This window comes from Peromyscus leucopus, chromosome 16_21, assembly GCF_004664715.2.
Source record: "Peromyscus leucopus breed LL Stock chromosome 16_21, UCI_PerLeu_2.1, whole genome shotgun sequence".
In the NCBI taxonomy this organism is placed as follows: Eukaryota; Metazoa; Chordata; class Mammalia; order Rodentia; family Cricetidae; genus Peromyscus; species Peromyscus leucopus.
This window is the reverse complement of record NC_051084.1, coordinates 17,637,467-17,650,057: the sequence shown is the minus strand read 5'-3', so window position 1 is coordinate 17,650,057 and position 12,591 is coordinate 17,637,467. Positions and strand designations below refer to the sequence as shown.

General features: G+C 44.8%; 1 protein-coding gene across 1 annotated transcript; it reads right to left on the bottom strand.

Moving 5' to 3' along the window:
- Positions 1-1,194: 1,194 nt before the first annotated feature.
- LOC114682673 (H-2 class I histocompatibility antigen, Q10 alpha chain-like) lies at positions 1,195-3,442 on the bottom strand. The gene is made up of 5 exons (XM_028856644.2): positions 3,370-3,442; positions 2,870-3,139; positions 2,340-2,615; positions 1,508-1,783; positions 1,195-1,382 (listed from the first exon to the last, which is right to left on the bottom strand). The coding sequence occupies exons 1-5, from the start codon at positions 3,440-3,442 to the stop codon at positions 1,195-1,197; spliced, it is 1,083 nt and encodes a 360-aa protein (XP_028712477.2).
- Between the last annotated feature and the right edge of the window lie 9,149 nt (positions 3,443-12,591).

Here is a 12,591-nt window from a genome sequence, read left to right as displayed (position 1 = left end):
CACAGGCCTCACCAGGCTCCACACAGCCTTCAACTCTTCTGAAAGGCAATGGAGTTAGCACAGCACACATGACTCAATAAGGTTCTGAGACTTTATTTTCTCCATCAGGTTTGACTCATCTTTACTACACTAATCAGACACCCACTCTGAAAAAAGTTGCACAACCATTAAAAAATGCTTAATTTCAAGAAAGATTCATTAGTTTGTAACTCAGTGAAAAGTAAAGTTCTATCATGGGTGGAGGTTTGCCAGCCCAGACTCTGTTGGAGCAGCAATGATGACTGGGGAAGGAATGGTGATCAGTGTGTGGATGCTCAGGGCAGGGCTGAACTCATCACCTGTTCACACTGTGCTCTCAGGAGACAGACACATAGTCACAGGCAGATGCAGGAAGAGAAGTCATCAGTTTTGGAGGCCACAGTGGGAAAAGAGAAAACAGAATAAATCCGGTTAGTCTCAGTCCAGCTGTCTTACCCTGTAGAAGAGAAGAACAAGGAAGAAATTCAGATCAGTGTCTTAAATGGTGACATTCTGAACAGCTCATCACACACTCAAATTGTCCCAATTCCAAGACTCCCCAAGCTCCAAAGTTCTATCCTCTGACATCTCACATCAAGCCCTTTAGGGTGTCACTTCTTAAAGTTGTAACAGAAGGCTGTACATCCTAGAAACTTTACCTCCCAGTGGAAAGTGAGACAAGAACAGATCACAGCCTCTGAAGATGGAACTAAATGTTGAGGTGTGGGCTGGCTGAGAATTTCCACAGGCTCTGTTACGTACGGCCACAGGTGTCTCAGGTAAGAGCCCCCAGTATGATGACTGGGAATCCTGAACACGGCTGTCTCACCGTTTACCCCTGGGAATAATCCATTTTCTTAGATTGCATAGAAGCATCGGATCTAGAAGGCCTAGAGGAATCTCCTGGCCCTTATCGCAGAAAAGTTTCTAGAACTGTGACTGTAGATCCAGAGAAAGATGAGGAAACATGATAGTAGACTGCACATGAAGAGGACTAACTGGACTCCTGGATATGTGTTCTAAGTAGGAACCTTTCCATCTGACCTCTGAGGGCTACATCAGATCTCTGCCACCTCTATCACTGCAGTGATGAATCTGTTCATTATTTCCTTCACAATAGAGTTAATGTCAGCACATCAGCACAAGACTGAATAAGCAACTGTATGGATGTTTCTCTCATGTGTCAGGGCACACTCTCAGCTGGACCTGATATTCCCATGGAGACTTGAACTCAGACCTTGCCCTTTCTTTACCTTTAGTCCTCCTCTTCCATATCAGAAAAGTCACCATGGCTCCCATAAGCACAGCTCCAAGAACCAGGCCAGTAACAATTGGCATGATGGGGACAGAGGGCTGAGGAGGCTCTGACAGAGAATGGAAGGAACAGTGAGGCTTCTGATGTGCAGCTACCATTCATGACCTTGCTCCATTTCTCCCCAATAATCCAACTGTCTCTGTGATAGGCTCTGTGCTCACTTCCACTCCTTACCCCATCTCAGAGTAATGGGCTCAGGCAGGCCCTCATGATTCACATGACATGTGTATCTCTGCTCCTCCCCAGAAGGCACCACCACAGCTGCCCACTTCTGGAAGTTTCCATCTCCTGCAGGCCTGGTCTCTATCACCTCCATATCCAGATTCTGGTTGCTCCCATCTCTCTGCCAGGTTAGGGTGATTTCAGCAGGGTAGAAGTCCAGGGCCCAGCACCCTAGAGTGATATTTCCATCAGCTCTGACCTTACGGATCACATGCATTTTAGGAGTATCTGAAGGGAATAAATTAGAAAATTCAGGCTTTTTGCATTCTTCCTGAATATCTGTTACTGTGCCTATAACCTTGTTTTTAATGGATGAGAAAATGGCTAGAAGGAGAGATGTAGACTCCACTCCTCAGCCTTATCTCAGGATGAAGATGGGGTAATCTATTCCTTGGAAAGTTTCAGAATCACCATGAGCCAGCACAGAGCAGGGGACTCTGGATTGCCCTCTAGGAATATGGACTTCTGGTTCTGACTGGATGGAGACTCAGACTCAATAACACTTGGCTCAGACCTCCAAAGTACATGGACATCAAACAGGCATGACAGAGATCATGGTTCACAAGGCAAATGGAAGGGAAATGCTGCATAATTGACAGACTGATCTATCCTGAGAGAAGGCTTAGCCCTCTGGAGAGCTCCTCTCTTGTTGAATTAGGTAACCCATGACACTCTTTCCCTTTGGATGCAAGACAGAGTTATTACTCCAGCTTCTCCCTGCTGGAGGAATCCTCAGGGGACAGGAGTTTCAGTCTCGATTCAGGGCTGGCCATTTCTTCCTTACCTGTTCTCAGCAAAATCTCTTTCCCATAGTCCAGCTGATTGAAAAGCAAAGGCACACAACTAGTCTCCAAGGAAGTTTTCAGAGAGTTTGCAAAACCTGACTCCTCCCACTCTTGCCTCAGCATTTCAGCTGCCTTGCCGACTGAAGTCCAAGTTCTCAGGTCCTCATTCAGCACAAGGTAATCATGGCCATCCAAGATGAATTCATATTGTCCACGACTGAAGTACACTCCAGGCAGTATATCGCAGGCCATCAGGATCTGCAGTGTGTGATTTCCTGTCCAAGTCCCTACTGTCAGCCACTCTCACAGGGCCAGGTCCCTTGGGGCCCTCCAGTGGCTCAGTCCCTCCCACTTGGCCTTTTTAAATAGCCACATTTGTGCTTAAATTGTGCAGAAAACCTGGTCAGTGTACCCAGGCTCTCTGTAGCCTATTTGGGTCATATTTACTGGGGTAAATTTTGGATATGGGGGACTGGAGTAAACCCCTAGGGAACTTTAGATTTGGGATTTCTTATTTGGTTTCACTCACCACTTTCACTTTGATTGTAGAAGCGAAGCATTTTCTTCATTATGTCAGAGTAATAGTCCATTAGACTCAGGAAGTTCTTTGTCTTCTTCTCCCAGTACTCTGGCTTCTGCTGATCCACCCATGGTGCACAGTGCTTCATCCTCAGAGGCTCCTCTCTGCTGTTGAATCTCTCAAACTGCGTGTCACCCACAAAGGCCACAATGATGAAATGGGGCTCCAGGAGGCCAGGCCAGGTGAGCAGAGTGTGTAAAAGGCGCATGGAGTGTGACCCTAGGTGCAGTGGGCCTTTAGATCTAGAGCACCCCATGTAGTTCCCTATGAAACTCCCCACATTGCTCCCAGGGGAGCAGGGAGCAGGGGACAGGGGTTATAATATAAAATAAACCAGGGACCAGAAGGTCTTGGCTGGGCTAGGTGAGAGACAGATTTTCCTGTGCTGCAGCCCCAGGGTCCTTTCATCTCCCAGGTTAGGTCCTTTCCCTCCTGACACCCACACTCACCCTCTGGATGCCTGGTCAGGGCCAGGTTGGCCAGGAGCAGCAGGAGGAGAGCCTCAGGGACAAGGGTCTTCATCCTGCTTGAAGAGTGGACACTGAGTCTCTGCTGGTGTGTGTTCAGTTTATAATCTTGATAGGGAGAAGGCTGATTGGCTTCTCTAAGAATTCCCAATGGTAGTGATAGAGAGCATTGTGATTGGGTCATGGAAAGATGAACTCCTGGACGAGGAATCTCCTGGGCCCTGCTTTCCTGGCTCAGACCCAGCTCTGGGACCTGGGATCCTAGAAGCAGTGTATGGGGACAAGTTGCTTATCTTGTTCATTGTCAGCCTCATCCTGGTTATAGTTTCCTTCCGAGTCTAGCTCAGAGGCCATTGTGTCTGCCTTCTCACACCAAGATTTCAGGATGTCTACAGTGTCTTAGAAATTGATTATCTTCAAGGGTACTTGGCTTGTGTGGATCACATGAATCCATGTTCACTACATTAAGAACTGAGAAGTTTAAAACCTTTGCTTCTTTGAACATTAGTGATAAAGTGCATGCAAGTAGAATATTTACAAAAAGGAATGACTATTTTCCACAATACAATGATATAGTGAAACTGGTAGATATTTACATGTCTGCCTGTACTTATCCTCATCTTCCCTACAAGACTTATTTTGGATTATGATTCTCCTTTTTAACAGTTTAGTTTTATGTACAGTTTAGGAAATGTATCTTCACAAAAATGTACAGGGAAAATACTTTTAAGATTTAGTTGTTATTTTTTGCTTAGATGTATGTTTGTTTGCTTATGTGTGTGTGAATGTTGGAAGTACAGTAGCCTGTGGAGTCGAGGAGAGGCTCTTAGTAACTCTGGTGTAGGAAGGACAGGAGGCTGTGAGTTCCCAGATTCTGAGACTCCAACTGTGTCATCTACACAGTTTAGCCATCTCTCTACACACTGGGGAGAGTGTTTTTATTAGTGTATTCAAATAATTTTATTTTTATCCTCCCCTTTTCTGATTGGCCTACAAGTCACAGACATCCACATGTCTCTGTCCCATGAATACTGAGAGAAATCCATTTGCCATCATGCTGGGCTCACTGAAGATTTTTACCTTTCATACTGCACTAGTTTCATTCAGGTGTTACTTACATTCTGGAACTTAAAATATTATTGAATCTTTCATAGTTTTCTGCATCCATGTCCATAGGAGAATCTTGTTCATTGAGTACATTTTGTGTTATTAAATTTTATATTCGAATTTTATCCGTGTGCATATATTTATATGAATTTATTTTTAAATGATGGGTAGATAATGAGTGCAGAGTGGTCCTTATTCACTTTACCACTCTCATCTTCAGGATGAGGCTGACTGGCTTTTCTATGAAATCCCGATAAGAGTGACAGAGACCAGAAGTGTCATGGAAATCTTAATGATTGGGACAGGAGTCTCCAGAGCCCTGATTCCCCACCACAGATCCAGCTCTGTGCCCTGGTATCCTGGGAGCAGTGTCTGGGGACAAGTTGTTTACCCTGATTCCTGTGTAATTGTCTTGTTGACAACATCCTTCTGAATCCTAGCACAGATGCTGATCTTGCTGACAGAATCAAGACAGAAATGGACAGCAAAGACCTATGTTGATTGGTGAAGCGTCTAGCTCTGGTTCCTGATCTGGGTTCCCATGGCCTCACTGTTATATTACAGTCCTTTCTTGTCTAGCTCAGTCCACCTGCAATAAGCCTTGGCTTCCTGGTGATCTTATCTCACAAGAGTCTGAGGGAGGCAAGGAAATCAGGATGGGAGGTGATCATACAGTCCGTGTCCCCAGAGAACATAGAGTAGAAGGGGCAGGAGCTGAGGAGGATAATGTGCTACTGACAGAACTCTGACGATTCCTATCTCAGACATTGGTCCAATATCTCCACATGACACCAGGCTGATCCCTCCAAAGATGCCCAAACCAAGGCATTGAGCACAGTACTCTGAACACACATGGGGGACCTTCTAAACACATATTACACAACTTGGGAGTGCAATGGATACCATTTCATATCTTTGAGACTTAGGACTCAGGATTCTTTCCTAATACCCTTTTATTGAGTTCTATATAGATATGGCCTCCCCTTGTCTCATCTGTGTCCACCCTATCATCATTCTTTACTTCTGATCTTATCTTGGTGACAGAATTTGGGGCTGTGGCATGGGTCAAGCCACATGACTGTATAACTGTGGCTTGAGCAGGGAGACAGATGGAAAACAAAAGGGATGCTAGATGGGGAGGACTTCCTGTACCTGAGATGCCCCTCCTTCTGACTACAGAGGCTGTGAGGTCAGATGTGGCTCAGATTTCACCTCTTGTCCATAGATTCAGTGCTGTGTTCCAAGTATAGAGGGGGCTCCAAGTTAAGATCTGCTAGCCTGGTATGGACAGGATGTAACACACACACACACACACACACACACACACACACACACACACACAGAGAGAGAGAGAGAGAGAGAGAGAGAGAGAGAGAGAGAGAGAGAGAGAGAGATAGAGAGAGAGAGAGAGAGAAGATCTTCACCATATCAACACGATATCTGCCTTTCCTTCTCTAGTCTCAACTTTCAGGAGATTGCTTCTCAGATTTACTCCTTAGTAAGTGATGGAGAATCTGCAGGTGAATCAGCATATTCCAGGTCCTGGGATTCAGCAATGGAAGCAGGCAAAAGTCACCACCCTTGGATTTTGAAAAGATCCTAGGTGGTGAAAGTGCTAAGTGCTATAACAATGGAACTGAGTTACTTTTGAAGCACTCCCAAAGGGCCACTTACAGCCTTCTGTTTCTCCAGGTCCATTGGATTTGATGTCCTCTCCTAGATTTCACAGGAACCCCCAATCGGTTGGCATGTATCACACACACACACACACACACACACACACACACACACACACACACACACACACAAACATACACGTAGGTAAAAACTAAAAACTAAACCATAAAAACCAGTGCCCTCTGTCAAAAACAAGTTTGGGCAGTTGTGAAGTTGTCTTCCATGCCCAATAGTGGTTTGGATTATTCTGCTCTTAAATTGTTGTGACAAAACACCATAACCAAAACCAATTTGAGGAAGAAAGAGTTTATTTCACCTGACAAATTCTAGGTCATATTCCATCACTGAGGATGTTAGGGCTGGAACTCAAAGTAGGAACATGTATCAGAAACTGAAGCAGATTCCATGGAGGATTGCTGCTTACTGGCTTGTTCAGACTGCTTTCTATATCATCCAGGACCAATTGCCCAGCATTGACAGTGAGTTGGGACCTCTCACATCAATCATTAATTAAGAAAATGCACTACAGACTTTGTCTACAGGCAATATGGTGGAAGCATTTTTATCAGCTGAGCTTCCTCCTCCCAGGCAATTGCATCTTGGGTCAAATAAACAAAACTAAAATAAAAGCCAGGACAAGGTTTGAATGATAAAATCCCCTCTAGGCTCAATTGTTTGCTCACTTGGTTCCAACTGTTGGTGCTCTTGGGAGAAGTTGTGAAACTTCCTGATCTGGAGCCTAGCTGGAGGAATCAATCCTTCATGTCCTGAAAATGTGCTCTCACAGTCACAGCTCACCTTCACAGTAAGGTCATGGTGAGCACCCTAATAAAACAGTCACCTGAACTGTCTCACACTCATTCTGTGGATCACCTGTCACCTACCACTTGCCTCCTCCTCTATGAGCACTGTCCTTTGTGACTCTGCAGTGTCTTCTATCCTTGTTCCACACAACACATAACTCATGGCTGGTTTGCCATTTGAGACTGCTTGTAGTTCTTTAATGGTTTCTACATGGAACATTTCATATTTTTATGTAATAGCCCTCAACAAACATCAGTTAGATTTGTTGATCACTACAGAGTCCAGTTTTCCACTGGGGAAAAGAGAGTGTAGTTGAGTTAAGTCAGAAATGCAGATTCCCAGACAGAGAACACCAGCCAGGTCTGTGTAGAGGCCCTTTCCCCAGTTGTCAAAGTTTAGGTAGCCACGATGATGTTTGCCTCTGAGTATAGTGGGATTCATTCCTAAGACACTGTTGTTAGTACAGACAGTAGTCCATTGAGTGTCTCTGCCAGGCCATAACACCTTGCTGAATTCAATCTTCAGTAGGATTTGTCCTGATTTGTATTTCTTTCCAGTGGGAGGGAAAGAATCTATGATGTTTGTCCTCCAGGTTAGCATTAACAAGTTATACTCTGTAGGCCCTGCTTGGTTCAGGGCCAGAATCAATGGAGGAAACCCTGGGTGATGGGGACTCTTGAGATTAGAACAATTTGAGTGAACACGTGAATGGCTGTTCAGCATATCGCCATCCATAGGCTCTCAGCTGAATTTCTTCTTTATGTTTCTTCTACAGGATAAGGCAGCTGCCTTATGTGGCACTGAGCCATACAGTATTGCTTCTGGAGTCTCCTTTTCCTATTGTGGCTTCAAGAACTGATGACTTCCCTTTCTGGATTGACTGTGACTATGTGTCTGTCTCTTGTGATCAAGATGTAAAGAGGTGACAAGTTCCGCCCATCCCTGAACATCAACACTCTCCATCTCCACCCTGACAGGTGTGTCTTCCCCAGTCATCTCTCCTGTTCCAGTAGGAGCAGGGCTGGGAAACCTCCATCCCTGGTTGAACTTTAGTTTTCACTGAGAGAAACTGAGTTATAACATGTGTACAGTCCCACCTCAGAGGAGGCTTTGTCAAGAGGATTGTTGCAAGTTCAAGATAAACTGGGCTATATACAGAGACCCTATCTTTAAAGTAAGTCACTAATATTAATTAATTAGATATTTAAAAATTATGTAGTATAAGGGATGGACATAGCTCTAATATGCTAATACCAGTCCAAAAGAACCTCACCTACGTATTTGTATTTGTATTTCAAACAGAAAGCATATCAATGTAAGGAAAGTTATGTGGAATAAATCAATCCAGCAATGCCTGAGAAGGAAGGGCTTAAATGTCATAGCAGTCCTTAATGCTGAAGCTTTGACAGCAGAGCATCCAATCAAGTTCAATGAAATTGCAAACACTTCAGAAAGGAATCATTGAATCCTCTGTCAACACCCATCTGCAGAGAGGGGACAGAAGCCAGAATGTCAAGTATGGTGTATGGTGTCACAGGAATTAATAGCATAATCAGAAAAACTAACATCACTGACATATATAGACCATTTCTGCATTGTGTGACAGGCATAAATTCTGCTCCAGTTACCACAAACACATCCAGCTATGGAGACCACATTAGGTGCTTTAAAGCATACTTCATCGTTTTCTCTTATTTGCTCTTCTGGACTTAGAGGCAGTGGTAGTTTGATTGAAAATGCCAACCACAGGTTCATTGATTTGAAAACTTTGTCACCAGGGAATGGCACTACTTGAGAAGAATTAGGAAGTGTGACTTTGTTGAAGTGGGTGTGGCCTTGTTGGAGGAAGTGTGTGACTGGGGGTGGGCTTTGGGGTTCCAAATGCTCAAGCTAGACCAGGACTGCACCAGTGAGCACTCCCAAGATACAGGACCTAGCCATATCAGCCCAGGGCTTAAAAAGGCAAACCCCACAAAGTTACAATTTTGGGTTTTGCAATTGTGTTTTTGAGCAGAGTAAGTAAGTTTGATGGTCAGAGGAGGACAAATAGCAAAATAGCATAGTAGTCTTCTTCATGAGTGATGACTACAGATTGACAGTTCACTTTTCATTTTATGAGCCTGACATTGGGGAGGCTGCTTGCCTTTTTCTAGAATTCCCTATGGGAATGCCAGAGACCTGTGGGTTGGGTGATGGAAAGATGAACTCTTGGGGCTGCATCCCTTAGAGTCCTGCTTTTCTACCTCAGACCCAGCTCTGAGACCTGGTGCCCTGGAGCAGTGTTGTCTACCCTGATCCCTGTGCTGCTCCTGTTGACAACATCCTTCTGACTCCTCTCAGTTTGCGGAAGCATGAGTCAGCAATTCCCAATCTGAATAATTGTCTTTAGGACAATGACAGAAACACCTCTTGCTGTTGCTGAAGATTGGGGACCCCACAGCACTAGGAAAGGTACAATTCCCTGTACAAATGTGGAATAATAACTGATGGTTCTGACATTAACCTCAATCTGAGATCTGACTGTGAAGCCAAGTTCCCTGATAGTGCCTGAGGCTCTGAACATATCTGAGTCCCTCTGATCACAGGTCCTGGCAGAAGAGATTTACTGGAAAGACAGGGACTAAGGATTTGTGAAGAAGACATAGCTGAGAGAGACATGGAAAGACCAGCATGGCCTAAGCCATAGATAAAGCACATCCCTGACTGTACTTGATGACACAGATCACTACTTTTGACCAAAGCAGGGGACTGACCAAAGAATGACTCCAGACACATACTTGGTATTGAAGACAGGTCTCATTCCCTGTAGATACAGGAAACAAAAACAGATGAGTCTGGGATGCCCACTTCCTCAGGATGGAGGACAACAGGACATACAGCAACAGTCCTCTAGAATCTACAGGGAACACTTTCCAAGTCAGGAACAGCTGTCTGAAGTAGTGAGTGATGACCAGACATCTCTAGAAATTTCAGCAACTTAAAGAGGGGAATTTTACAAACCAGAACAGGAAGCATCTTCAGTTGCTAAAGGATTAGTGTGTTTATAGTGGACCCCCACCCTGTGAGAAGGAGTTGCCAGAGCCCTGTTTATGGCAGCCCTAGCGTATCTCCATAGTTCTCACAGGAACAATCATTTAAAGGGCACTAGATATATGGCCCAGTGATTAAAAGCGTTGGTCACCCTTCCAGGGAAACTGAGTTCAATTCCCAGCACCCATTTATGCACTTAGAACCTTCTCTCTCCAGTCACAGGATAACCAAAGACAGTTTCTGGCCTCCCCAGCCACTGAGCATGAACATGGTGAACAGAAACACATGCTGAGAAATGTTTATACAAAAATAAAAGTGAGCCAGGTGGTGGTGGTGTGTAGCAGGAATCTTAACAGGCCTTATTAATAAGACAAACCCAGAGCCAAGTACTGGGGTGAACACTGGAAGGCCAGAGAGACAGAACAAGCCACAGCTAACCCCACCTGGCCAACTTCTCAGCTGATCTTGTTTCCTCAGACTGGAAGCCTCTGTGGATGGCTCTCAGATGAACTGCTCGAAAGCCTGAAGCTTAACTAGCTAAATGCTTCTGGTTTCTGATCCTCACGCCTTATGTACCTTTTCCTTTCTACCATCACTCCCTGGGATTAAAGGCTTGCTTTCTGGGATTAAAGGCGTGAGTCACCATGCCTGGCTGTTTCCAATGTGGCCTTGAACTCACAGAGATCCAGAGGGATTTCTGTCTCTGGAATGCTAGGATTAAAGGTGTGAGTACCAACATTTTCTAGCCTTTGTATCTAGTGGCTGTTATGTCTCTGACCCCAGAAAAGTTTATTAGGGTGCACAATATTTTTGGGAACACAATACCACCACAGTGGTGCATGAATTAAACCCAGCTCTCAGGACGCAGAGGCAAGCATACCTCTAAATTCTAGGTCAGGGCCACAGGAGGCCTCAGAGCAAAGAGCATAGAAATAGCATGGTGGGAAGGAGTCCAGACTGGTCCTTATCTGTTTTATACCTCTGATCTTCAGGACAAATCTTTGTCACCTGCCAGTCCCACAGCCGCTCAGACCCAACCAAGTAAACACAGAGACTTATATTGCTTGCAAACTGTATGGCTGTGACAGGCTTCTTGCTAACTGTTCTTATAGCTTAAATTAATCCATTTCCATAAATCTATACCTTGTCACGTGGCTCGTGGCTTACTGGTGTCTTCACATGTTACTTGTCCTGGCGGCAGCTGGCAGTGACTCTTTCCACCTTCCTATTCTTTCTTTTCTCCTCTCTGTTAGTCCCACCACTGGCCAATCAGTGTTTTATTTATTGACCAATCAGAATAATTTGACATACAGACCATCCCACAGCAGGCACCTGCACTAAGCCTTGGCTTCTTGGTGATCAGAGATCACAGGGATTTGAGGGAGGATGAAGGAATCTAGGATGGGAGTTGGCTGCTCTGTCAGTGACCATGCACACCATGGCCAAGGATGGCCAAGAGTAGAAGCAGCAGGAGCTGAGAAAGATAATGCACTACTGACATCTCTCTGATGATTTCCAATGCAGAAATCACCCCAGTGTCTCCTTATGACACCAGGCTGACCCTCCACAGACCCTCAAGACCCAGACATGCAGCACAATACTCTGTATACCCATGGGGAACATTCTAAAGAACATTATATTACCCATGTTATGGCCACTATTTCATGTCCGCAAGATTAAGGACCCGGATGTACTTTCTCTTAACATTTCCTTGGGTCCTATGCAGATGTGGCCTCCTCTTGTCACATCTGCGTCCATACAGACATCATTGCTTAGTTCTGATTTTACATTGATGCCAAAGTTTGGGTCTGTGGCCTGGGGCAGCTTCCATGGCTGTATAGCTGTTGCATGATGGGGAAGAAATGGGAAGCATCAGACGTGCAGAAGGAGGGAGACTTCCTCTACCTAAGTTGTCTCTCTCTGCTCATTCCAAGGGCTCTGAGGTCAGATATGGCTCAGGTTTTAGCACTTGCCCAGAGGTTTGATGCTGTGTCCAGGTGTAGAGGGGGTTCTAGGTCTTTCTGGAGGAAGGTATCCAGGCCTGAGCTGGATAGAATGTCTCACATACGTGAGAAAGAAGGTCTTCACCACATTAACAAGAAAACCTACCTTTCCTTCTCTAGGCTTCACTTTTAGGAGGTCTGCTTCTCAGATTTACCCCTCGGTAACATTGGAGAATCTACCAAGTGCCTGGCCTTGCAATATTCCTCAACAAATATCAGTTAGATTTGGTGATCACTTTAGAGCCCAGTTTTCCACTATGGGTAAAAGGACAGTGTAGCATGAATTTTTTTTTAACAGTTTTCACAAACATCTATTTCATCATTGGTGGGTAGCACATTTAACAGTTAAATACATTTAAATAATGTAGAGATGGCTGCATGCCAGCAGCACTGATAACTAGATAACCATCCAACTAGAAACCAGCCAACAGGAAACTCTCTAAATATTTAAAATACAGCTCTTGTTTAATCATCCTTTGATTTGATCACCTCCTCGGGGGAAGGGGAAGCCTGCTGGTCACATGGAAATATTTTAAGGCCAAATCTTCTCATAATCCTTTCCCAGAGTTTTCTTTCCACTGGA

Coding starts and splice junctions, on each gene's coding strand:
- LOC114682673 (XM_028856644.2), bottom strand. CDS start 3,442: ATGAAGACCCTTGTCCCTGAGGCTCTCCTCCTGCTGCTCCTGGCCAAC. Junction 1,784..2,339: donor AGAGATTTTGCTGAGAACAG/GTAAGGAAGAAA, acceptor TATTCCCTTCAG/ATACTCCTAAAATGCATGTG. Junction 1,383..1,507: donor GCCCATTACTCTGAGATGGG/GTAAGGAGTGGA, acceptor ATTCTCTGTCAG/AGCCTCCTCAGCCCTCTGTC.